The 25,308-nt window shown below is 41.8% G+C and overlaps 1 protein-coding gene and 1 pseudogene across 1 annotated transcript in view; one reads left to right on the plus strand and one right to left on the minus strand.

The window, feature by feature from the left end:
• Col23a1 (collagen type XXIII alpha 1 chain) overlaps nt 1-25,308 on the plus strand; it is a 350,791-nt gene that overhangs the window by 19,614 nt on the left and 305,869 nt on the right. Inside the window, exon 2 of the mRNA XM_026413108.1 lies at nt 11,038-11,104. Within this exon, the coding sequence (XP_026268893.1) occupies nt 11,038-11,104 (67 nt within the window). The remainder of the gene's footprint in view (nt 1-11,037; nt 11,105-25,308) is intronic.
• Nucleotides 12,227-25,308, minus strand: part of LOC113199906 (eukaryotic translation initiation factor 1-like) — a 72,909-nt pseudogene continuing 59,827 nt past the window's right edge.

A 25,308-nucleotide genomic window follows, 5' to 3' on the forward strand; every position in this document is an offset into this window, starting at 1 on the left:
AATATAGTTTCCTATATGTTGCTTGTGAGTTTTCTTGCTTGTGGGGAGCTCCAGTATTGTTTTAGACAAGATAATAAATCTGTCATTGTCACCTCATTTTGCCTAGAAGTGGAAATTCATGATGTGGCCATTCTACATTTTCAGAGTCATTTTTGATTTAAGGACAAATGAACGTATATACATATGGACATAAACCCAGTACATTTGTCAAAGGTGAGGAATTAACTGTGATACATGACTGTGATAGGCCAAATTCTAAGATATCCTCCCCTACCAAGAGTCTCACCCTCTCAGGTACACACTTCAGAGTCCCCTCTAGGCAAAATCTGAATATCATGCGGCATCACACCTAAGACTGAGTTACTAATCAGTTGCATTAATTAAAAAAAAGAGATTATACAGTGGTCCTGACTTAATCAATTGAGTCCTTAAAAAAGGACAGGGGCCTCGCTGATGTTAGACAGACTCGAAGTATGAAAGGGTGTGTAGAGGGAGCCCGTGGCCCAGAACTGTGAGCTGCCTGTGGGAGCAAAGAACAGCTACTGGCCAGCAACAAACAAGAATGGGGTCTCTGTTCTGCAACCACAAGGAACCTCATGAGCAAGAAAGAGGACTCCAGAGCTCTAGAAAGAAACCCCTAGTGACCCATGGATTTTAGCCTTGGAGACCCCAAGCAGAGACCAAGCTCAGCTATCTCTGACCATAGAAACTGTAAGAGAGAAAGTGTGTGTTGTTATTTTTTATTTGTAATTGGACACAATACCTTTATTTTATTTATTTATTTATTAGTTATAGGTGGACACATATCCTTTTTTTTTAAGAGAGAGAGAGAGAGAGAGAGAGAGAGAGAGAGAGAGAGAGAGAGAGAGAATTTTTTAATATTTATTTTTTAGTTTTCGGCGGACACAACATCTTTGTTTGTATGTGGTGCTGAGGATCGAACCCGGGCCGCACGCATGCCAGGCAAGCGCGCTACCGCTTGAGCCACATCCCCAGCCCCCACATATCCTTATTTTATTTTTTAATGTGGTGCTGAGGATCAAACCCAATGCCTCATGCGCGCTAGGCGAGCACTCTACCACTGCGCCACAACCCCAGCCCCTATTTATTTATTTTTATGTGGTGCTAAGGATCAAACCCAGGGCCTCTCATGTGCTAGGTGAGCACTCTACCACTGAGCCTCAACCCCAGCCTTTGTGTGTTGTTTTTAAGGTGCTTTCTGGCCATTTGTTATATAGAAAACTAATACAGGTACTAAAGAGGACCTGATCAAATTAATCAGTTAACAATATACCAGTATTTATCCAAAATGATCTCCATAAAGACTAATGTGAGGATCAGCATGAAGCCATGAGATTACTTCCACCAATTTCCAAGATGGTTTTTACACATTCATATTGTGCCTTGGTTGGAGGTGGATAGAATTCTGATCAAAAAGATCTAAGGCCTGGAGTATAATGCAGTGGTAGAGTGCTTGCCTAGAGCAAGCCATGTCAGTCATAGGAATGATGCCCTATGATATTCAGGATAAGTGGGGGAATATATGAGAAGATATTTGCAAATCACATATCTGAGGAGAGTCTATTATGCAGAATCCATGAAGAACACCTACAACTTAACAAAAAAAAATGGTACACAACCCAATTTTAAAATGGGCAAAGGACTCCAACAGTTGTTTCTCCAAATAGGATAAACAAATGGCCAGCAAACACATGAAAAGATACTCCACACCATCAGTCTTCAGGGCAATGCAAATCAGAACCACAGTGAGACTTCACAATACTTCACATCCTCTAGGATGTCTTGTCAAGGATGTGGCAGAATTGGAACTTCCATTTATTGCTAGTAGGAAGAGTGGGTCAGCCAGGTTGGCAGGCCATCAAAAATTAAATATGAAATTACCACATGACATAGCAATTCTACTCCTAGTTTTATACTCAGAAGAATTGAAAACAGGTACTCAAACAAAAGTATTCTCGTGTTCATAGCAGCTATATTCACAATAACCAAAAGGTAGAAAGAGCCCAAATATTGATCGATGGATGAAGGGATAGAAAATGGGGGTATAGACACAAATATTATTCACACATGCAAAGGACACATGCTATGTTGTGGGTGAATCTCAAAAACATTTCGCTGAGTGGAAGAAGCCAGACAAAAAAATAGAACAAATTGTGTGATTCTTTTATGTGAACTATCCAGAATAGATAAATCCATAGAGAAAGCAAACAGATTGATGACTGCTGAGAGGAGTACTATCTAGGTGAAGGACTTCCTTTTAGGGTAATGACACTGTTCTGGAAGTAGTTACAGGGAACTCAAAATGGGGGGTTGCATATGAATATGAGTCTGCTTAATGGTACTGAATTATTCCCTTTAAGGTGATTAATTTTATGAATGTCATGTCAGTAAGAAAAAAAAAAGAACAAAGTTGTGTCATAGTTGACGTGACTAGGGTTCTGCTAACCTATTTTAACAGACTTTAATCAGATTTCACCAATTCTTTCCTCTAATGTTCTTTTTTTATTCCAGGATTCCATCCAGGATCCCATGTAGTGTTTGGTTGTCATGTCCCCTCAACGTTGTCCAATCTACGACATTTTTCTCGGTGTTTCCCTATTTCTCATGACTTTGACAGTTCTGAGACCTATTGGTCAGGTATTTTGTAGAATGTCCCTCCGTGCGTGTTGTCTCGTGTTCTTATGATTAGACAGACTGTGTTGTAAGTATTGGGGAAGAACATCACCAAGGTGGATTGTCATTTGTATGACATCATATCGATGTCAACATATCCCTGATGACCTTGATCACTTGGTTAAGGTAGTGTGGTAGCTTTTTCTGTGACTGTAACAAAATAATCAACTTAATAAGAGGAAAGGTTTATGCTGACCCACACTTTTGCTTTTGGGCCTGTGAGGAGTCAGCATATCATGGCAGGAGTATGTGGCAGAGGAAGCTGCTCACCTCATGGCCACAGGGAGGCAAAGAGAGAAGAAGAAACCAGGGGCCCCTAATCACCTTCAAGGGCAGGCCCTAGTGACTTCATTTCTTTTTGCTCTCTTCCTTTTTTTTTTTTTCTTTTTTGTTTTGGTACCAGGGATTGAGCCCAGGGGCACTTAACTATGAGCCACATCCCCAGACTTTTTTATTTTTTAATTTTTTATTTTGAGACAGTGTTTTGCTAAATCGCTTAAGGCCTTGCTAAGTTGCTGAGGATAACTTGATCTTTCCATCCTCCTGCCTCAGCCTCCTGAGCTGCTGGGATGGTAGGCATGCGCCATAACATCCAGCTCAATGACCTAATTTCTTCCCACGGGGCCTCACCTCTCAAAGGTTCCACCACTTCTCAAAAGTGATACAAGCTGGCAACCAATCCCCCTTACCACATGGGCCTCTGGGAGACATTCCAAATCCAAACCATAGCACATAGTACTGCCAGATTTCTCCGTTATACATTAATTATTTTCCTTTCTCTACACTCTGGAAATGAGTCACATTTTAAATGCAGCCTGTATTCAAAGAGAGGAGAATCTAACTGCATCTCCCTATAGGGGGAAGCATCTACTTATGTTATTTGGAGGGCTTCTGTAAGAAGCTTTGTCTCTTCTCCTCATTTATTTAATCATTTATATCAGCGTAGACTCATGGATATTTAATTTGTTCTTTGGGTTATAATCCAGCACTATATTATTTATTTATTTTTGTTTATGTTGTTCCAGTGCTCGCCATTCTGAGCTCTTTCAGGTTGGTACTTGTATTTCTTTAACATACTGCCCTCCTTTTTAAAAATTTTAAAATTTTGTTATTTTTTAACAAAGCACTCCATATTTCCTGGCACTGTAAGATATTCCAGGCTCATCTTGTATTTTTCCTGCACTGGCCCTAGAATAAGGCTTTTCTCTAAGAAGCCCTGATCCCATTTATTGGAGAAGAGTACTTAGAAACCAAGATCTGGGTGTAGGGTATGTCATTACTACCAGGGTGTCTCTATTCACAAACCCTCTGTAGGCACAGGTAGGGTAGATATGCATTTGCATTAACTCCTCTGTAAGCAAATAGCTGTAATCATTTCTGTATATTTCTGTGCACCTTACATACACATGATCTAATGGTGAAGTCTCTGGTTCTGATTCAGCACTTCAGGGTACATTTTAGCTTTCTTTCTTTGCTTATTTATAACATCCTTCTTGGACAGTGATAAACTTGGATTTTACTATTCCTAGTTTATGTACTTACTTGTTCGACCCTAATGTGTACGCCAAATGCCTTCAAAATTGCTAAGCTGTACACTTATAAGAAACAACTGTGCCTACTAGTGTAGTGTTTATGTATGATTCCTTTTGTCTCCAGCCTTATAGCTTTCAATCAAACCATAATTTGTGCCGGGTGCTGTGGTGCATGCCTGTAATCCCAGTGGCTCAGGGAGGCTGAGGCAGGAGGATCGCTGAGTTCAAAACTAGCCTCAGCAAAAGTGAGGCGCTTAGCAACCCAGTGAGACCCTGTCTCTAAATAAAATACAAAATAGGGCTGGGGATGTGGCTCAATGGCTGAGTGCTCTGAGTTCAATCCCCAGTATTGCCCCCAAAAGAACCCCAAGATTTGCAATGTTACTTTAGGTCAACTGCATTTTTCCCATATAACCTTTAGTGAGATTATATCACAAAAATAGTTTCCCGTTATCTGAAATTTTTTCTCTCACTGTGGTTTGAGATATCTGTGGCCAACCATGATCTGGTTTTAAATTGCACACTGTTATGAGCAGTGTGACAAAATCTCACATCAATCTGTTAGTCTGTCCTGAGATGTGAATCATCCCTTTGTCGGACATTGGTGTATCTACACTGCATACACTACTCACCTGACATTATCATGACTCAATGATCCAGTATCACCTGAAGCAGATGATCCTCTTTATGAAGTATTATCAAAAGGTCAGCAGTAGCCTAATGCAATGTTACAATGCTTACAACTCTTTTCTTTATCCCACCACATAGACATCATATCATCTCATATCACAAGAAGGATATGTACAATGCAACTAGATATTTTGAGAGCAAGAATGATCACATTAGCATAAGTTTTATTACAGTATATTGTTAGAATTTTTGTTTTTTTAATATTTATTTCTTAGGTGTAGATGCCTTTATTTTTATGTGGTGCTCAGGATCGAACCTGGGTCCTGCCCATGCTAGGCGAGCGCTTTACCGCTGAGCCACAATCCCAGCCCCAAGAATTTTTCTGTTTTATTATTGGTTATTAATCTCCTTCTGTGCCTAATTTTTGTTTTTGGTACATCATTATACATAAAAATGAGATTCATTGCACATAGTCATAGATGCACATAACATAAATTGGTCAATTTCATGCTTCCCACACCTAAGTTATAAATTAAACTTTGCCATACGTATGTATATGTAGGATGAACATAGTCTACATAAAAGGTTCAATGCTATCTGCAGTTTCAGGCATCCACTGAGGATCTTGGCGCATTTCCCTGGCAGATGAGTGGAACTACTGAACAATTTATCAGAGTTAGAGTCATTTGTCATAGCCTGTATTCCATCTTGGGATTCTTAAGCATCCTGATTGACTTTTGTTTTTATCTGGAATCCATTGACATTCATGCTTTACCGTGCGCAGTCTGTGGGTTTTGACGATGCATACTTCTGTACCCACCACCTAACACCACAAATAACAGATCCAGCACCCTCAAATCTCCTCCATGTGACCCCTTATACTTAATTCCTCTCTCCCAACTTTTTGAAAACACCAACCTTATTTCTGCTTGTACAACTTTGATAGCCTGGCTTTTGATATCAACTTTTAAAACGTTCTTTGCAGAGATGAAAGTTGTTTGTAAGCAAACCAGTTGTCTTGCTTTGTGATTGGAATCAATCAATAGCAGGATTAAGTCCAGCCCTGACACCTCCCTACATCTCAATTTTCCCATCTGTAAATAGGTATAATAATAGTTCCAATTTTATGAGAATGATTTTAGAAGAATAACAGCTGTTGTTGTGGTACATGCCACTGCCACATAATAAGTAATAATCTGAATAATACAGCTTATACTTGTTATTATTATTATCACCATTATTGTTGTTATCATGGTGGGGTATAAAAAAAGAATGTTTAAAGAGGTCAGGAAATCCTGCCCTCTTAGGTTTCTGGTGGCAGTGAGGATGCATGTATGGGTCTTTCCTTATGGGGTGGAAAGAGGGCAGAGGACATGTGACTTTGGGTTTGATTTGTCCTCTGGTATTTGTGACATGTATGTATTAAAAGGGCCAATATTGGCATTGACTGTCCCTTAGAAGACAGAATCGTCTGTCTTCATTTCTAATATTGCTCTTGACCAGGAGATTTCAATAGTTCAACTTGGTCCTTCTGTGTTTCTAAGATTTTTTTTAAATATGTCTTTTAATTATAGATGGACACATACCTTTATTTTGTTTATTTATTTTTTTATGTGGTGCTGAGGATCGAACCCAGTGCCCCACACATGTGAGGCAGGCCTCTACCACTGAGACACAACCCCAGCCCCTGTGTTTTCAAGATTTAAAAAAAATTTTTTTTACAATGAACTTTTTTGGGTGAGGGTGGGTCCTGGTAATTGAACCCAGGGACACTTAATCACCGAGCCACACCTTCAGCCCTTTTTATATTTTTTATTTTGAGACAGAGTCTTGCTAAGTTGCTTTGGGCCTCACTAAGTTGCTGAGGCTGGCTTTGAACTTGGGATTCTTCTGCCCCAGCCTCCCTGAGCCACTGGAATTGAAGGCTTGGGCACTCCACCCAGCTAGAATAAACTTTTTAAAGAATATCACCACGATTGCACATCCAACTGGGTTTCATTTTGGTAATTGCTGTCTCCTTAATGCCTGACTTTTTCCATAGATGTAGATGGGTTATTTACCGTATCATAGACATGTTTTTTACATAGTCTTTATAATGCCATTTCATGACAGTTCCATCAAGCAGATTCCCTGACCTTCTCTAGACCATTTGTTTTGTGTGCAATTTCTTCATAAATATCATTTTTTGCTTCTTGCTTTATTTCCTTGAAATATATTTCCCAGAGTAGGAATTTTTAAAATTTTTTTTAGTTGTTGATAAAACTTTTTTATTTATTTATATGCAGTGCTGAGAATCGAACCCAGTGCCACACACATGCTAGGTAAGCACTCTACCACTGAGCCCCAACCCCAGCCCCCCAGAGTAGGAACTTTGAGCCAAAAAATAAGAATGTCCTATAGCTTTATTTGCAGCATTTTACAGAAATAAATCAGTTCATCCTTTGTTTTTTTTGTTTTGGGGTGGGGGTTGGTACCAGGAATTGAACCTGAGGCACTCAACCACTAAGCCACATCCCCAATTCTTTTTTTTTTTTTTTTGTTAAGAGAGAGAGAGAGAATTTTAAAAAATTTATTTTTCAGCTTTCGGTGGACACAACATCTTTATTTTATTTTTATGTGGTGCTAAGGATCGAACCCAGCGCCCCGCGCATGCTAGGCGAGCACATTACCGCTTGAGCCACATCCCCAGCCCCCACAATTATTTTTTATATTTCATTTAAAAACAGGATCTTGCTAAACTGTTTAGGGCCTCACTAAGTTGCTGAGGCTGGCTTTGAATTCGTGATCCTCCTTCCTCAGCCTCTCAAACTGCTGGGATTGCAGGGGTGCACCACCATGCCCAGCATTGTTTGTTTTTGAACCGGTCTCACTATGTTGCCCAAAATGGCCTGGGGCTTCCGGGACTCAAGCACTAGGTTTTTAGTGGCTAATACTATAGACCCATACCACCACCTCCAGCTCAACCCTTATTTTTTTCACTGTCAGTCTGTATTTCACCCAGTGGAACCCATTGGAGGACGTGATCAAACATGGCAAAGTGTCCCAGTTAAATGGCCCAGCAGATCATTAGTAAATTTATCATCTGATCATGTTTTGAAAACCATGATTTTCCCTTGATTCAGTTTTTTGAATGCCTACCGCCCCTTCCTTGGAACTTCCAGTTCTCCTTCTCAGGGCTTCTGGAAGCGGTGCCTCTCAAGTCTTTTCTCAGAAACTCATCCTTTATTTACTTTGAGAGGAAGGACTTGTTTGCATATGTAAAAACAGGACCATATTGTTTGCAGATGCTAGGGGTGCTGCCAGATAATTGAATGTAAAAAGTTGAGGCTTTTAAATCATTTTTACAAACCTGGACACACAAGAGTATTTTCTTAGAATTAAAAAGAAAAGAGCATGAAGTAAAGATTGTGGGCTTGGGTTTCTAATTCAAACATTTCACTTGAGTTTATAGTAGCAACATTTCAAACCACAGAAAGGGAGGGGCCTGGAGGTGGGGGAGGGGAGGGGACTAGAAGAAAAAAAAAAAACTTTGCAGTTTCATCTTTTGATCTAGAAAAGAAACTGTATTAGCAGAGTTTAGAAAAATGACAAAACAGAAACTCAATCCCAGCCATTTCTGGTCCCACCTAGTAGTTCCACAGTAATTTTTTTCTTCTCCCATCTATGGTTCCACATCTCACCTTATTTTAAGATGAAAGTAAATCTAAAGTCATGTGTTTCTTATCAGTATGTGACTAAGCCCCTACCCTTTAGGAGAGAGGCCCACTTGTGATAGCATTTGTTTAAAGCTAATTGCTTTTAGTATTAAGTACTTTTGTTAGAAACAGGAAATTAAGGAGGCAGTCATTTCTGTCTAGCATTGCTAGAGACAGTTGAGAACTTCTTGAACAAATTGTCTAGTTTGAACTAGAAGGCTGCTTTCTTCTCCTAAGTACATTTTGGAATCTGCTATAGCATCCGCAAATGTGATGGAGAGTGAGTTCCAAGGTCCTGCTCAAGCCTGCCCTTTCTGCAGAAGCTTCCAAGGGCATGGCCATCCTGCTTCCAGACCCTCATTCATAAACCTCAGCCCCCCACAGGGCTTTGAGCCTGGTGGAGAGTGGTGGAACAGGTGATCTGTCCCAGGGGAGTCATGATAACTGTGGAGGACTTCTGGAGGTCGAGAGCCAGCCCCAGCTGCTCACAGGGTCACTCTGGGCTAAGTGGTGGCTCCAGGTGGGAGCAGGAGTGAGTGGCAAGTGGAGGTTCCAGGTGGGAGATGAGAGGCTGGTGTCTGGAGGCCTAGTGAGGATCCAATTCCTGGGCAAGTTGGGGGTTTTGGAGGGCCAGGGAGTGTAGCAAGGATGAAGTTAGCACAGTGACAGTGTGCTACAGCTGCATCTTCTGACTGCCATGCAGTGTCAATAACCAGTGTTCCTTTACTGCTTGTCAGCCTTAACCTCCTGTTTCAGCTCAGCCCTGTCCACCTCTGTACAATGAGAGAGGGAGGCTAGAGGGTTATGCTGGATGTGGATCTCCAAAGTGCTTTGCTCAGGCATCTGGAACCACCTGGGTTGCATTTTTAGCCTCAGACTCCTGGTCCTGGGCTGTTCTAGCCACAGGCACCTGGGAATTAACTGGAATCCTGTCTTCTGTGAGAATTCAAGGCATGACGTTAAAAGGAAAAATGATTTCATGATCCCACTTAAAGCACAGTAAGGCAGACTTTATTCAAAGACCATTTAGAAAGGTACAGGGACCATGCAATGGAATTTTGCAATGGGAAAGAGATTAAGCTCAATTCTAAACATGGCATGGGCAAATGGGAATTTCTAGCTAAGGAGCAAGGTGGAGTCAGTGGATAGAATGTTACTTAAGGGGAAATCTCAGGGATAAGGGAGATGCTAGTTAAACTGACCTAATAGGATCCTTGCTGAAAACAGGCCAGGATGACCAGATATCACCTACAGAATGGCAGAGGGTGATTAGCCTCATCAGGTACCCAAGGTGATAAGATATCAAGGGTAAGAGATTCTTGCCAAACTGACTTAGCAGGGTTCTTTGCTAAAATTGGATTTTACAAGTATATGCAAACAGATGAGCCTAGGGGAAGCTTCAGGAGCCTGACTACTTCTTGGGGCTGGGATATTGCTCAGTGGTACAGCGTGCTCTTAGAATGCACTGCAAAAAGGGAAAAAAAAAATGTTTCTGTATGTTTAACCGGAAGTACAGATCCTGATAGTAGTAAGTACCCTGCACACTCAAATGAACAGACTTGTTACTTTGTTTCGCTTTTAGGGTTTTATATTCCCTCCTAGGAAAAAAGGTTGATACTGGGTGTATCCTTGTCAGAACTCAGATCCCACCTAGTTTTAGGATGACAGGCCAATCATTTCATTCCTCTAAACCTAGATTTGGGGATTTGGGATAAATTCCTCTTTTTCATGTTGCATCCCCTCCTTATGAGGCAGGGACTATTAATTTTGGTCTGAAAAGTCACCCTCAGGGTCAAGTCAGACCTTGAATATGCTGGAGCTGTCCCTGTGTGATATTGTAGCATAGCTGTGGCCTTTGACTCTATGTGGTAATTCTTTCACTCTTCCTCATGTCTAGCACAGGGCTGGGCATGTGCAGAGACTTTTGTTAAGTTGTACTGAGCCAAATTATTCAGGCCAAGGATCCCCAGTGGAAAGAAGAAAGGAACTTCAGGGTAAATTAGACCAGGGCCATCAAGGTCAAGGCTGTGGACTGAGAGGGGCTGCAGCTGAGGGCCTGGGGGCTTCCTGGGTGAGGATGGGATGATCTTGGGCATCCAGAGAGCCGCTACAAGGGCCAGTGTTGATTTTCCCACCCAAGCCTCTGTTCCTCTCTCCCTTCTTAGTGTGACTGACAGTCACCTTGACTTTCCTTGACTTTGGAGAAGCCATTTCTATTGCTTTTAGCTCTTGGCATTGTATTTGAACTTGTAACAAAGCAGAAACCTTCTTTTCAAGGACTCAGTAATAGTTCAATGTTTGTTTTTGCTTTTCTTCTCATTTGAAAATTGTGTTTAGAATTTGATGACCTTTCAAGAAATGCTCTGGAAAATGCCATGGCCACTATAGATCATCTGGATACTTTTCTTTTGATAATTTTTCCTCTTTTATCTGTCTCTGTTCTGAAACTCATCCTCATTTTTTCTCCCCTTTCCTTCTCGGTTCAGAAGTTGGATGGACTCGTCAAGCTCCGGACTGTGCGGGAGGCTCCATCTGAGTGCATCTGCCCCCCAGGTAAGTGGACATTCACTCCTCGCCAGTTCCCAGCTTCTGTAAGCCTGACCCTGATCTCATCTCCCTGGTTGTAACTGCTCAAGACATCCATGGCCAAGAGGGTCATCTGGGGTTTGGGGACTTTGTACCCTGTGGATAATCCTGGGATCTTCCTGCCTATGTCTTCTCTGTCAGGTTCATTGGTCAACGATTCCAGCAAGATGAGCTGACTTGGTTTGATTAGAGGCAATGGCAGAGAAACTAAGAAAGTGTTAGAGATAACTTAGAATAAAGGCATAGATGGTCAAAAGTCCCATTTTAAAGAGAGAAACAGAAATGAACCAATGGGAGACACCATCCACTTGGTATTAACCCTGTGGCCAGAGCTCTGTTTCAGAAGTGAGGAGTAAATAATCTCGTGAAAACAGAAGTTTTGTTTTTATTTCTTTTGGTGGAAGCAGAGGAGGGGAACAGGAAGCTTTGCCTGGGTTATTCAAATTATCATGTCAGTCTTCGGTTTTGCTGTTGTGGATCAGGAGGGTCGTGAATAAAGCCAGATTTGCTGATTCCCAATCCACGTAGCTCAAATTCAGATTCCTACCATCAGGCCTGCTGGTGGTCTTCAGGGGAGCTTTGTACAGATCATGATGGAGAATTTTGGTGTGTAGTCTCTAACCCTGGTGTTTTCAAGGTTAGAATAATCCCTGCACAGGAGGATATATAATACCTGGGAAAGAGTGGAACCTTGTAATGTATCTCAGGCTTGTCCTCACTGTCACTGTCACTCCTACTAGCAAATTGTCCAGCATTTTCTACTCTACTTTAGCTGCTCCAGAAACTAAACTCAAACCAAACTGATAACTAATAATTCAAGGTTTGGAGGCCCCTCTGCAAAGATGAATCTCATGGTGGGAAAATTCAGTCTCTGAGGGCCCAGTGAGAGATTTTATGGTTAAACCAAAGCTACCCTAGGACCTCTGAAAAAAAAATTTTTTTTTGGCTCTTTTCAACTTATTGCATGAAGGAGTTAACATTAGTCCAAGTGAAAAGCTGTGAGGCTTTTAAACTTGTGACAAGGGACAGAAGGGAAATTCTATTCACTGCAAGGAAATCCTCACTTAAGCTTCAGTGAGCCACAAGCACTTAAAACCCATGAATTTCCCACTAATTATCCTTAACCAGTCCAGTCTCTACCAGGAACTGGCATATGTTCTTGCTCTGGTCACCAGGCAGCTGAATTACTTCTCCATAGTCTAGGTGCTCAATTACTGTTCCATGTGGCAAATTTCTTCTTAAAAGGCTTCACTAGTGGGCTGTAGCTGTAGCTCAGTGACACAGCACTTGCCTAGCATGTGCGAGGCACTGGGTTCGATCCTTAGCACCATATACCAAAAAAAAAAAAAAAAAAAAAAGGACAGAATGCCTATCTACAGCTATAAATTTTTTTTAAAGGCTTCACTAGTTTTTTTTTTATCATAATCATCAGGAATTCCTTGGGCAGTAGTAAGGGTCTTCTTACCATTTCTCTATTGAATTCTTATATGGATGTAATCCTCAGAGCTAGCAGGAAGCCATTCATCACCCTTACATGCATCAGCAGAGGGGTCAAAGATTGGAGCTTCTAGAAGGGAGAGGCTACTGAGTCCCCAGTGGCAGCTCAGTGACTGGGGAATCTGAGATTTTAATAGGAGGGGAAAAAAGACATCACAAAGACACATTAGAACATTAGTCACAAATCACAATTAAATGAGGAAACAAATTCAAATCCACAAATGAAGTTTTGGGTCGTCTGCAAAATATATAAAATGGGAAGCTCATGGGGGTGAAGAACTAGTGAGATGTTTGAACAGTTTTGAAAGCACCGTCCACTAGCCAAAGTGAAACATGCATTAATTCTTCTATGGATTTAGTGGTAAATAGGAGAAGACTTTCTCCTTTCTTTAAAAATATTTTTATTAGTTATTGATGGACATTTATTTATTTATTTGCTTATATGTGGTGCTGAGAATTGAACCCAGTATCTCACAAATGCTAGGCAAGTGCTGAGCCACAACCACAGCCCCAAGACTTTCTTCTTGTATAGTCAGATTCCTAACCAAGAGAAGTTCACTATTTAATGTCAGAAGGTGGCTGAGTTTGTCAAATTGTTTATATTCTCCCACGGAGGGCATACAGTATGGCACTGTATGTGAAAGGGCAGAAGTAAGACATGAATGAAAACTTTGGCCGCTAACCTGCATACAACCCAAAACCACTAATTCCTTCTACTAAATTTGGCTTCTTACCCCTCACAGAGCCCCTACACCCATCCCTGGAAATTGTGGTTTTCAGAATTGTGGCTTCTAGGATTTCAATTTTTTGGGATTATGATCATCAGGGATTTTGAGCTTTAGGGATTCTTAGACTTTTAGGATTTTGTTCTTTGAGAATTTCAACATTTGGAATGAAGGCATTCCAGAGTTGTATCTTTGGGGATTATGATCGGCACTAGGGCAAAACCTCTCGGCCAGCGGAGAGTGGGGCTCATGTTCTCCCTGCCTTCCAGGGAGGCCCTACCTGTGGTGAGCTTGTGCTGTCGTTGTCTCAGAGTCTCCTGGCTGCAATTCAGCTGTCCTGGCCTGTGTGGTCAGGGTGGCCCTGGGGATGCAGCACAGTGATCTCAGCAGGGTCCTCATCTTCCCGTGTGCATTCTGTCTCTCCTGCCACCTCTGGCATGGGGACAAGAGTTCTTCATCAACACAAACCCCAGGAGCCTGCCACAGGCTCCCCTGGTCAGGAAAAGCACAGAGGCTTTTCTCTATAACACCAGAATTCTGAACTCTCTCCCTTTCTTTCTGGCTTTGATCAAAAAGCCCCATAGTCTTCAGAGTCTGGAGATGCAGACCACCCTCTGTAGTTCGGATCCCTGTCTGATCTGAGATACCCACAGATCCCCTGGCCCAGTTCCTTCCCGGGGTTCAAGGAGACAGTGTAATCTTTTGTTAGATCCTAGCAGGCGGCAGGCAGATAAGGAGGCCAGAGAAGAGGCCATTGTGAAGCCAGCTGTACAAGGCTGAGGGAGTGGCGGGCTTCAAGCAGGAAGATGTGCGTCCCTCTTGCCCAAGTCCATGATGGAAGGATTGGCAGGCCTCTGCCCTGAACCAGCTCTGTGACCTCAGTTCAGTGAAGGGCCCTTTGAGCCTTGCACCCTTTGTCTGTAAAATGGTGGGTTGAATCATTTCCATCTAAATGATATATCCAAGTCCTAGCCCCCAATACATGTGAATGTGACCTTATTTGGAAATCGGGTCTTTGCAGATGTACAGTAGTCCCACCTTATCCATGGAGGATCCACTTCAAGATTCCCAAGATGGGAATCAAGATGCCCAAAACCAGGGATAGTACTGAGCCCTCAATATACTATGTTTTTTCCTATACATATATAGCTATGATAGGCACAGTGAGAGATTATAATAATAAAATTAACAGTATAACAATATACTACGATAGAAGTTATGTGGATGTGGTCTCTCAGAATATCTTATTTTCTTTTATCTTTTATTTAAAGGAAGCACTTTTTAGCTTTTTTTTTTTTTTTTTTTAGCAGATCTGAATTTCCAACATTTCTATTCTTGTGCTTTAAGGCCATTATTAATAGAATAAGGGTTACTTGAACACAAGCACTTTAATCACTTCAAATTCACGAAGTTGATATGATAACCTGGACAGCCACTTAATGACCAAAGGGCAGGTAGCATATACACCCTGGATGTGCTGGGTAAGGGGCGATTCATATCCATTTGGGAAGGAGCAGGTGGCAGGAGACTTCATCATCCAACTCAGAGTGGTGTGCAATTTTAAACTTATGAATTGTTTACTTCTGGAGTTTTTTTTTTTTTTTCATTTAATGTCTTTGGGCCTCAGTTGATAGTAGGCAGCTGAAATCTAAAAGTGAAATTGTGGATAAGGGAGACAACTGTAATTCAGGGCCCACCTGAATGATCTTGAGATCATTCAGGATTTAGGGTGGGCCTTGAATCCAATGACTGGTGCCCTCAGGAGAGAAGAGAAGGGGAGATTTGAGACTCAGAGCCACATAGCAGAAGCCATGTAACTATGTCCTTCAAGCCATGGAACATGGGATTGCCAGTAGCCACCAGTAATGAGACAGGTATGGAAGACATTTTTCTCCTGGAGCCTCCAGAAGGAACCAACTCTGTCAACACCCTGAACTTCTGGCCTCCAGAATCATGAGAGAAAAATTTCTGTATTTTTTGGGTATCTAATATGTGGTAATGTGTTGCTGCAGCAGCCCTAGGAAATGAAAACAAATGGGAACAATAATCACCCTGAGGGCCTCATAAGATTGTTGAGAGGATGGAAATGTGGGGGACAGAAGGAGCTTCCAGCGCTGGGGAGTGTGAGTCACATCTGCAGCGGTACCTGTGGGCCGTCCTGTCACTGTTCTTTCATATGCTCCTGCCCAGAAAGAGGGCCACACCCATCCTTCAGCAGGTGACCCCCAGGCTAGAGATACCTGGGATTTACCTGTGTCCCTTAGGTTTATCATTTATGTGTTCAAAACATGTTTAAAATTTAAATTTTTTCTTTTTAAATATGAAGCAAAATATGTGACCAGAAAATTAAAGTACTACAAAATATTATACATAAAAAACACATTCTCCTCCCATGCTCCTCCCCAGCTTTCCTACTCCCCTTTCGGAGACCTTTTATCAGTTACTCATATGTCCTCCCAGAGCAGTACTGCCCAGTAGAACAACCTGTGATGGTGTTCTGCACTTGCATTGTGCAACACTGTAGCTGATAACAACTATTGAGCCCTTGAGATATGACTTGTGTGACCAAGAAAAACCTGGATTTTAAAATTTTATTTCTTTTTAACAGTTTAAATTGCTATATATGGCTGGTAGCTATGATATTGGACAGCCCAGTGTCAGCAGTAGTTTATGTATAAAGATTTTCATTGACTTACATTAGGGTCACATCACAATAAACCAATATAAGTTAAAAATATAATGTTGGAAGTACATTTAATTTACTTTAACTTCTGAATATCATAAGTTGACCTTGCCTACCTTAAACATGCTCAGAACACATATATAAGCTTAGGGTTGGGCAAAATAATTGAACACAAAACGTATTTTATAATAAATTGAGGAATATCTCAAGTCATTTTTTAGATATTGGCTGAAAGTGAAAAACAGAATGGTTCTGCATTATCATGCAGTTAAAAAAATTAAAAAAGAAAGAAAAGAAAAAGGTAAGTCAAGCCATCAGAAGTCAGGGACCATCTGTATATTAGCAAGTCAGTCCTCACCTTTTTGTGCACAATTAGCTCATGAATTGTTGTTAGCTTGTTGCTTTCTTTCAGTTTGCAATTTCTCCTTGAGATGGTCTGTATGATAGACAGCAGGTGCTGTCTGATTTGGTTCATGGGATCCTGTCATGCTGCTGGGATATCCTGAGATGTAACTTGCCCAATTCCATCACCCAAGGACAGTTGGGTTCTTTGCCATCCTGGGTTCTTTTTTTTTTTTTTTTTTTTTTTTTTTTTGCACTGTGGAATGAATTCAGGGGCACTTAACCACTGAGCCACATGCCCAGCCCTTTTTTGTATTTCATTTAGAGATAGAGTCTCATTGAGTTACTTAGGGCCTCAATAAGTTTCTGAGACTGGCTTTGAACTTGCAATCCTCCTGCTTCAGCCTCCCGAGCTGCTGGAATTACAGAAATTACAGGCATGTGCTACTGAGCCTGGCCTATCTTGGGTTCTTATCTGGCATCCAACCTGCAATGGAGGGAAGGATGGCCTGCCATGTCCTCTTGTTGTCTGACTTCATCCTGCTTTTCTCTGAAGCCTGTCATAAGCCAGGCTCTGCTGTGGAATCTGGGAGGAGGTCTGGACTAGAATAGGAGTCCTCAGTTTGAGGAGGAAGCCAACCAGGTTGATCCTGAAGTCCACACCATGGGAGCAGGCTGCACCATGCTGTGCATGGGAGCATTCCTTCCAAGAGGCAGCTCAAGGTCAGCACCTTGGAGCCCAAGAGGCCTGGATTTGAATCCTGACTCTTCCACTTAAGCAGCCATTATGTGGTTCCATGTTGCATGTCCTGGAGATATAACCCACTTTGATATAAAATATCCTTATATTCACTCACTCTTTAAGCATCAGGATATTAATTAATGCTCTGACCACATGAAGAAAGCAAAAAAGAAAATTTATCAGATCATACAGTGGGAAATGGAAAGATCAGAGGTAGAACCAACTTCAGGTATGTCTGGGCTCAGGGCCTTTCTCCATTTCCCAATTCTTTGCATCACTTCCAGATCATCTTTCCTTGGGAAGGTGGCCACCAGTAGCTCCAGGTATGTCACACCTGCTCAGCAGCCCCAGAAGATAAAGCACTCTTCTTTCTTACCAAAATTGGAGAGTTGAGGGTATTTGGGGTTGAGCTTATCCCCCCAAAATATATCTTTTGGAGTCCTAAACCCCTGTACTTCAGAATGCATCTGTATTTGGAGACAGTAACTAAGGTAGAATGAGGCCAGTAGGGTATCTGCACAAGAAGAAGAGATTTGGACACAGAGAAATACACACACACAGAGGGAGGACCATGTGGAGATATAGGGAAAATGACCATCTACAAGCCAAGGAGAGAGGCCTTCAAAGAAACCAACCTGGAAAACTTGACCTTCAATTTCAAGCCTCCAGAATTGAGAAAATACATTTCTGTTATTTAGCTCACCTAGTCATTTGTTGTGGCAGCTCTAGCATACAAGTGCTGAGAGATATTTAAAGATGATTGAGTTTCTAGTAGGAAAGATGAAAAAGTTCTAGAAATGGATCCAACATGTTTTCATAGTAGAGTAAATATCCTAAATGCTGTGGAATTGTGTTCAGATGCTCCTTGATGTACAACAGGGTCACATTGTAAGTGGAGACTATCGTAAGTCAGAAATGCATTTAATAAACTGCATCTACAGAACACCCTCACTACCACACAGCACATGGAGACTCAGCCATTGCTGCTGATGGCTACCTGGCTGAGTGGGAGACATGCTCGCTGCTGCTGCCCAGGGTCATGGGAGAGGCTGTACCTCAGATCACTCTCCCAGGAGAAGATCCCAACTCAATATTCAAAGTAGGGATTCTTTGGATGTGTCATGCTTTCACACCCTTGTAACTTCGAACAACAAATTGAACCATTATAAGTCATAAACTGTCTGTACTGCAGCCCGGCTGGCTGGGCAAAATAAGGGGGGGGGTGTGACAACGAATAACTTGTGTAGATCGATAGAGCAGGAGCTGTTTATTGTGGGACAACAGAGGTATTTATACATTTTGCACAGCTTATCTTAATTAGCATAAACTAGATACATCAGTCAACCAATAAGGAATCTCCACACTTAATGGCTTGCTTTTGTTACTTCTCAAACCACTCCCTCTGGCATTTTGCCAGGCACCATCCAGACTTGTTTACGAACTCTAACATTCCCCTGGCAAAATACCAGGTGTTATTTTGACTTGTTTACAGACCTTAACATGTCTGTACTTTGAAATAGTTAAAAGTTTTGTGTTATATGTATTTTACCAGAATTTTTTTTTTAAAATCCCAGAATTGGCCCTGATGAGCCTGGCTTGGGGCAGGTGCCTACCTCTGAATAATCTCCATAGCTTGGAGGATGTAATGCATTGATTGGCAAGGTCTGGGTTATGTGACCATTCTTGGAGCTGGGGGAGGCAGCTATGGGAGATGGTTGGGACTACCAGAACCATGTGGTGTGGGCATGGTAGCTACTCCAAGGAAAATAGGGGTGCTATCCCCAAAAGAATAGGAAACAGATTCAGCTAGGCAAATACAAATAGTAGATGATTACTTTAGTTCTGCTCCAGAGACAGCTAGCCATTATGTCCTTACTGGGCATGGTAGACAGATTCTGGTTTTGACCAGAGATTTTCCTCTAAGCATATTAAAGCTGTCTTAGCCCTCTGTCAAATTGTCCCTAAGGCAGTTGTGTCAAGGACAAGGAAGCTAGATTCAGCCTGCCTGGCTTAAGTTCTGCCACTTAACCAACTCCAGGTCTCAGTTTTTCATCTGTAAAATGGGCTTCCTAATTAATAGTACCTACCTCATAGGACTTTTGCATGGATGGAATGAGTTAAGCCATGTAGGCAGCTTAGGCCAGCTCTGCACTGCCTCCTGAGAACCAGTGTGTTGTGGTTCCCATTAACTCAGCTCCATTGTCATCAGCCAGGGGCTGCCAGAGAGGAAGGAGAGGAGGAGGTATAGAGTTAGAGGTTGGCTGGGAATAGTCTATTGGGAAAGAACAAAGGCTTGGCCGACTTTATTGGCATGTTCTGCTGGGAGATGGGTGAGAAAATGCGGTGACACCAGAGTGAGAGAAACTGAAGAAAAGAAATTGTGTAGCCCATAGACTCTTGTCAGACCACAACAGCAGCACAGCCCCCAGGCCTCTGCCCCTTCATTCTTGTTTCTAATCTGGCTCAATCTTCCCTGGACATTATTGGGAACTTTCCAGAAAAGTGGTAGTACTCATTTCCTTTTTGTATCCTTGCATAATATTCCAGAGACATGTGAAGCTTCCAAGTGATGTGCACTGTGCTTGCAGGACAGGGTGATTTTCCAGAAACGAATAAACAGATTCATCAGAGTTAGAAATTCCCTGCTCTGTGAAAACATTTGGACCTTTGAGCAGCGGAGTAGACTCGACTTCACAGAACATACAGCTCGATGTGGAAATGATATACAACCTGATACGTTTCATTGATAGTTTATGGAAAATGTTACAGAGTGGAACAGAAGTAGCACAGATTACTGGTATTCAGCCTCTTTGCTGTATTTGTTATTGTTAAGAATGAGCTTGGGGAAGGGGACAGGCTCTCTTAGTATTTTGAAGCAAGAAACTATCCTTTTTTGAATTGTTTATATGGAGAATTTTTTTAAATGATACTTTTCAAAAACAAGGGTTAAAAATCCCACTTGACTTGAGCTTAGGGCAAATCAATGGTCTACAAGGCAGGTATTTAATTATGGACCAAGTTGAAGGAGATAATTTATATCTGATTATTTTGTTTGCTTGCTTCTCCAGAATCTTCTGGAGGATGATTTCAGTTTCCCCATTCCACTGTACATAGATATTTGTTCATTTGCTCATTCATTCATCTCAACATACTTTATTTTGTGATAGACTTTCTATGGGAGACATTCCATGTGTCCCAGGAACTACAACCCCCGTCCCTCCAAGCCCTGCCCTCACCTTCACCTCCCCTGCCATCCTCTAGCCACACAGCCTGGACCTTCCTTTAGAGCCCCTCTTTGTTCAGGATGTCAACTCACATGTCCCTAATGAAGGTTGGTAGAGACAATTCCAAATCCACTGGTACAGATATGAAAATCACGATAGCTAAGAATGGGACAAGTCCTAAGATCAAATGTCTGATAAAAGTAAAAGGAGGGGAGATTGCTCCAGGTCAGAAGGATCTGGAAGAGGGGAGAGGAGGGTCCTTCTCTGAAAGGGTGATAGTTGACAAGGTTTTCAAGACTGGTTGACATGTTAGCCAGTCGGGATAGGGATACCTCTCCATAAGGCCTGCCATCCTGAGCAGGGGCAAAGGGGAGCTCCAGGGAGCAGCCAGGCCTCTGTGTGGCTGGAAGATGGCAGCAATGTGAAGGTGAGGGCAGGACTCAGAGGCATTGGGGCTGTATGCACAGGACACAGTTGCAGGTGGCTGAGTAGAGTTCAGCTTTAGAGGAGGACTCTAGAATTAGTAGGGAGGATGGAGACTGACTGGATTACAGCTATGACTCACAGAGGGGTGTGCTCACTGCATACGGGGTCTTGACTTGTTCACCATTGCATCCCCTGAGCCTAGAATGGTGCCAGGCACATGGAATGAGGGTTGTTAAATATCTGCTCAATGGCCAGCCTGGAGAAGAGGTCATGAGAACCTGAATGACGGCCCGAGAATTGATAGCAGGGAACAGCTGTGACAGGCCCAGGCCATGTGGTAGACAAAACTCACAAACAGGATGAATAGGCATGGGAGGGGACAGAGATGACTGAAGCTGCAAGCCTGGGGGAAGAGTGATACTTTGGCCAGAAACAGGAAATCCCCAAAAAGGAAGTGTTTTGGAAGGGAACAGGGTAGGCAGGGTTTTGGTCAGTGGCCTTACAGACCAACTTGTAGAACCACTGATGAATGGAAAAAAAAATAATTAGAAGTCTTCTCTTCAAGCATAGTCTAGCCACTCTGAATCTATTAATTATCAAACGTCTCGTGTCCCATAAATAAAGATTTTCAAATTTAGCTGTGTTCTCACCATTGGGAATTAGAGATTTACTTTTGACCACCAGAGGGAGCCCAATATGTTTATTAAATTCTATAGAAATATAACAGGAATTTAAAAGGATAATTAATATTTATATTTAAAAATTATTAGAAAGCACACAAAAGTTTAAGTCAAAGGCATTTATTCACAACGTCAACCACTCAGTCTGGTCATTTTTTCCCCTAGGCTAAAATGAAAGACCACTTAGAAATTTCCAGATGATTCCAGAATCTTGTGGTTTGCTGACAGTTTCTGGATGATGATGACTATGTGATGGGTAAAATATCCATTAGAAAACACATTCCTAGGAATACATTGCCCCTCACTTGTCCAGCATTTCTTGAGTACCATCTGCTTTACTTGTAGCAGAGAATTCCTTTAACTGTGGGAAAATAAGGCCAGAAACATCTTGACGTCTGCTTGGTGAACTCTGTGCCAACTATTTGGTGACAGGTGCAACTTTCCTCTCTGTGAGGTGTCGTATAACTTTGTACAATGGGATTATAAAGTGTTGCACATATCAGGAGCTTACTGGGAGCGGAATTGCCTTTTCCAGGGGCTAAGTTTGGTATCATCATGATATCTGGTTTTTAACTTGACTTCTTCTGCCAAAGTATATTCCATGTGGATTCAAGATTTCAGTGTGTAAAACTAAAAACATGGATACAAATACAGTAGGGTCACTTTCTAGAATTCTGAGTTAGAATTGGACTTTGTAAGCAGAAGTTATCCTCAACCAGGGAAGATTTTTCCCTAGGGCACCATTGGGGCAATGTCCAGGGACATTTTGGGGTGATAGTTTAGGGAAGGCTACTGGTATCTTGTAAGCTAAGGCCAAGGAGCCCCCACCACAGAGAATTATCCAGCCCAAATTTCTAGTAGAGAGAAATGTTTTCTTGAGCTGGAGGTATAACTCAGTAACAGAGTACTCATTTAGCATAGGTGAGGCCCTGGGTTCAATTCCTGGTGCCACAAAAACAAATAAACAGTTTTTTTTTTTTTAACATTTTAAGTTTCAAAGATTAAATTTCTGTAGAGAAAGAAAAATGTCACCTTAACAAATGTTTAGTGATTGCCTAGCAGGCTCAAGTCCCCAGGTTTGATTCCCAGAACAACAAAAAAAGACAAATAACAAACATCTAAGAAGCATATGATTCATATTCATGAAATGTAAAAATGCTCTTACAGAAGAATAAGAAATAGTCTAGAAAAGGGATGAGTAAAGGGTTTGGGGAGCCCGCATAGGAAAAATAGGAATGATGTACTTTCGTTCAATGAATATATTTACAAAGCATTCATTCTGTACTAGCCACTGGTCTGGGCACTTGAAAATTGGCCCACTTTGCAAATAATGGAGAAAATACATCATAAAATGAGATCAGTTATTAACTCTCATATTGATAAAATATCATTATTTCAATCTTTCTGAAGGGTAGTGTGGCCCATAAATAAAATTTTAAAAGTATAAATTTTTATCTCCTAGCATTTCCACCTGTAGGTTCAGAATATAATTTGACACTGTGCAAAGGTGACCCCACCAGGATATTTATCAGAGCATCATTTTAGTAGCATAAACACTGGAAATAATACCCATAGTTATTTACAGTGGAAAAGTATCACACTATTTCAAAAGTAGGTAGAAAACTGACTATAAGACAAAATAATATCACACTGTGAACAGTGATTATCTTTGGGTGATTAGATTATTAGTACATGCTATAATTTGAATCTGGAATGTTCCCCAGAGACCTAAGTGTTAAGAGATTTGGTCCTTAGCTTGGCATAATTGGGAGGGGATAGAACCTTTAAGAGGTGGGGCCTAGTGGGAAGAAGAACATCATGGGGATGTGTTCTTAAAGTGGTACCAGTCTCTTTCCTCTCCTTTTTCCATACCCAGCTACGCGTTAACTAGGACTCCTCCACCCACTCACTCCTGTGTGATGTGCTTGCTGCCACTGGCCCAAATACAGTGGGGCCACATGACCATGCACTGAAACCCTTGCAGCCTCGAGCCAGAATACACCTTTCCCCTTTATACGTTGATTATCTCAGGAAGTTCTTACAGTGATATGATGCAGACTGACACAGTCCTCCCGCCTTTTGCATTTTTTTGTTTGTTTATATTGAGCATTTATTAACAGTAAAATCAGGAATGGAAAGCAGAACAGCTAAAAAATATCCAACCAAAGAAATAAAAGGTAGGGTTCTGAGTCTGTTTCCAGATAGCTTGCCTGTTTTTTTTTGACCTCACAGGGCTATTGTGCTAGTCTCCTGGGAAGATAGCCCCTGACTGACTTAAGGACCACTCTTCACAAAGCATGATATCTGACACATCAAAGGTGCTCCAAATATATTTGCATTTAATTTAAAAATGTGTTTCTTAAAGATCTTTTAAGCCAAAAATGCACTGTAGATATTTGTGAATATGTAGTCTGTAGACAGCTTGTGGGGAGTGATGGGAAGCACATTTTCTGGCCTTAAGACAGACCTACATTTGCATCCCACATCTGCCAGTTAGAGCTGAGCAACTCTTGACATGTTATTTAACCTTTCTGAGTGTTAGTTAAATGAATACCAATTTAATAATGGCATGATAATTTCAAGTTTAGAAGACAGCTATTTGTTATTTATTTTTTATTCAATGCTATTTATGATGTTAGATTTTGGAGGACGAAGGAGTGAACAAGACAGTTTGTGCTTTCATAGAATTGACCTTCCAGGTTGTCAGGGGTAGAACAGAGGAGTCAAAGTGAAATGGGTAAGCCAGCAAACAAATGAGATAATTATAAATTATGCTGAGCACCATGAGGACATAAATAGGGTGGTTTGGTAGAGGGCAAATGCAGGTGCTGGGGTTGGAATCTGCTTTGGAAAGGAAGGAAAGGATGGCCTTTGAGATCAAGATCTGCATCATGAGAAGCCAGCCATCCAAGAAGTTCCAAGACCCTAAGAACAATAGGTTCTTAGGCAGCCAGGATGCCAGGCTGTCCTCTAGGAGGGAACTGAAGCAAGCAGGGAGGACATGGGAAGAGCTGGATGATGAGGGAGAGGTGGGCCATGGCCCTCATGGACACAGAGAAGTGTGTGTCTTATATAAGGAAGAGTGGAAATATTTCTGGGTTGCAAACAGAGAAACATCATTGCCCAGTTTATGTGTGAAAAAGCTCAGATGGATGCAGGATGGAAAATGGCCTTGGAGGAATGCCTGAGAGCAGAGTCGGGCAGAAGAGTAAGTAGGAAACTGGTTGTGGTGGGAGGTGATTGCAGTTACTCAGGTTGGTGTAATGGGGGCTTGGACTGAGGGCCTGATGCTGGAGGAATAGGGAGGCACAAATGGATTCAACATGTGTTTTAGAGACCACATTAGCATGACCACAGAGGTAGACCGAGTAAGGAGGGATGAGGGACAGAGAAGACAGAGTGATTTAGAGTTTTGGCATCAATCAGAATTTTGACTTGGGTAACTGGATGGCACCATTTGCTATCATGGGGGAAGGACAGGAGAAGGAGGCTTGAGTTTGCTCATTTTGACATGATATGGAACATCCAAGGGGAGATATGCAGTCAGCCCTTGGATTAAATGGCACACAAAAGTGGAGACAATGGCTCAGGGCTGGCCCACAGTTCTTCACCGTGTGCTGATTCCGAATGCATAAGGTATTGGTGGCAGGGGTCATGGGGTTTGCTTCCTTCCTTAGCCTGGAGCCTGGTGGGCCTCTTTGTTCCTTACAAAAGAACAGGGTTCTTTAGAGAAACAAACCAATAGGAAGTGTAGCAAGGTTGATTACTGGTAGGGTGGGTGGGTGGATAGATAGGCAGACAGACAGACAGACAGACAGATAATCCTCAACTTACAATGGTTTACATCCCTAT

This window comes from Urocitellus parryii, chromosome 1 (assembly GCF_045843805.1).
Source record: "Urocitellus parryii isolate mUroPar1 chromosome 1, mUroPar1.hap1, whole genome shotgun sequence".
In the NCBI taxonomy this organism is placed as follows: Eukaryota; Metazoa; Chordata; class Mammalia; order Rodentia; family Sciuridae; genus Urocitellus; species Urocitellus parryii.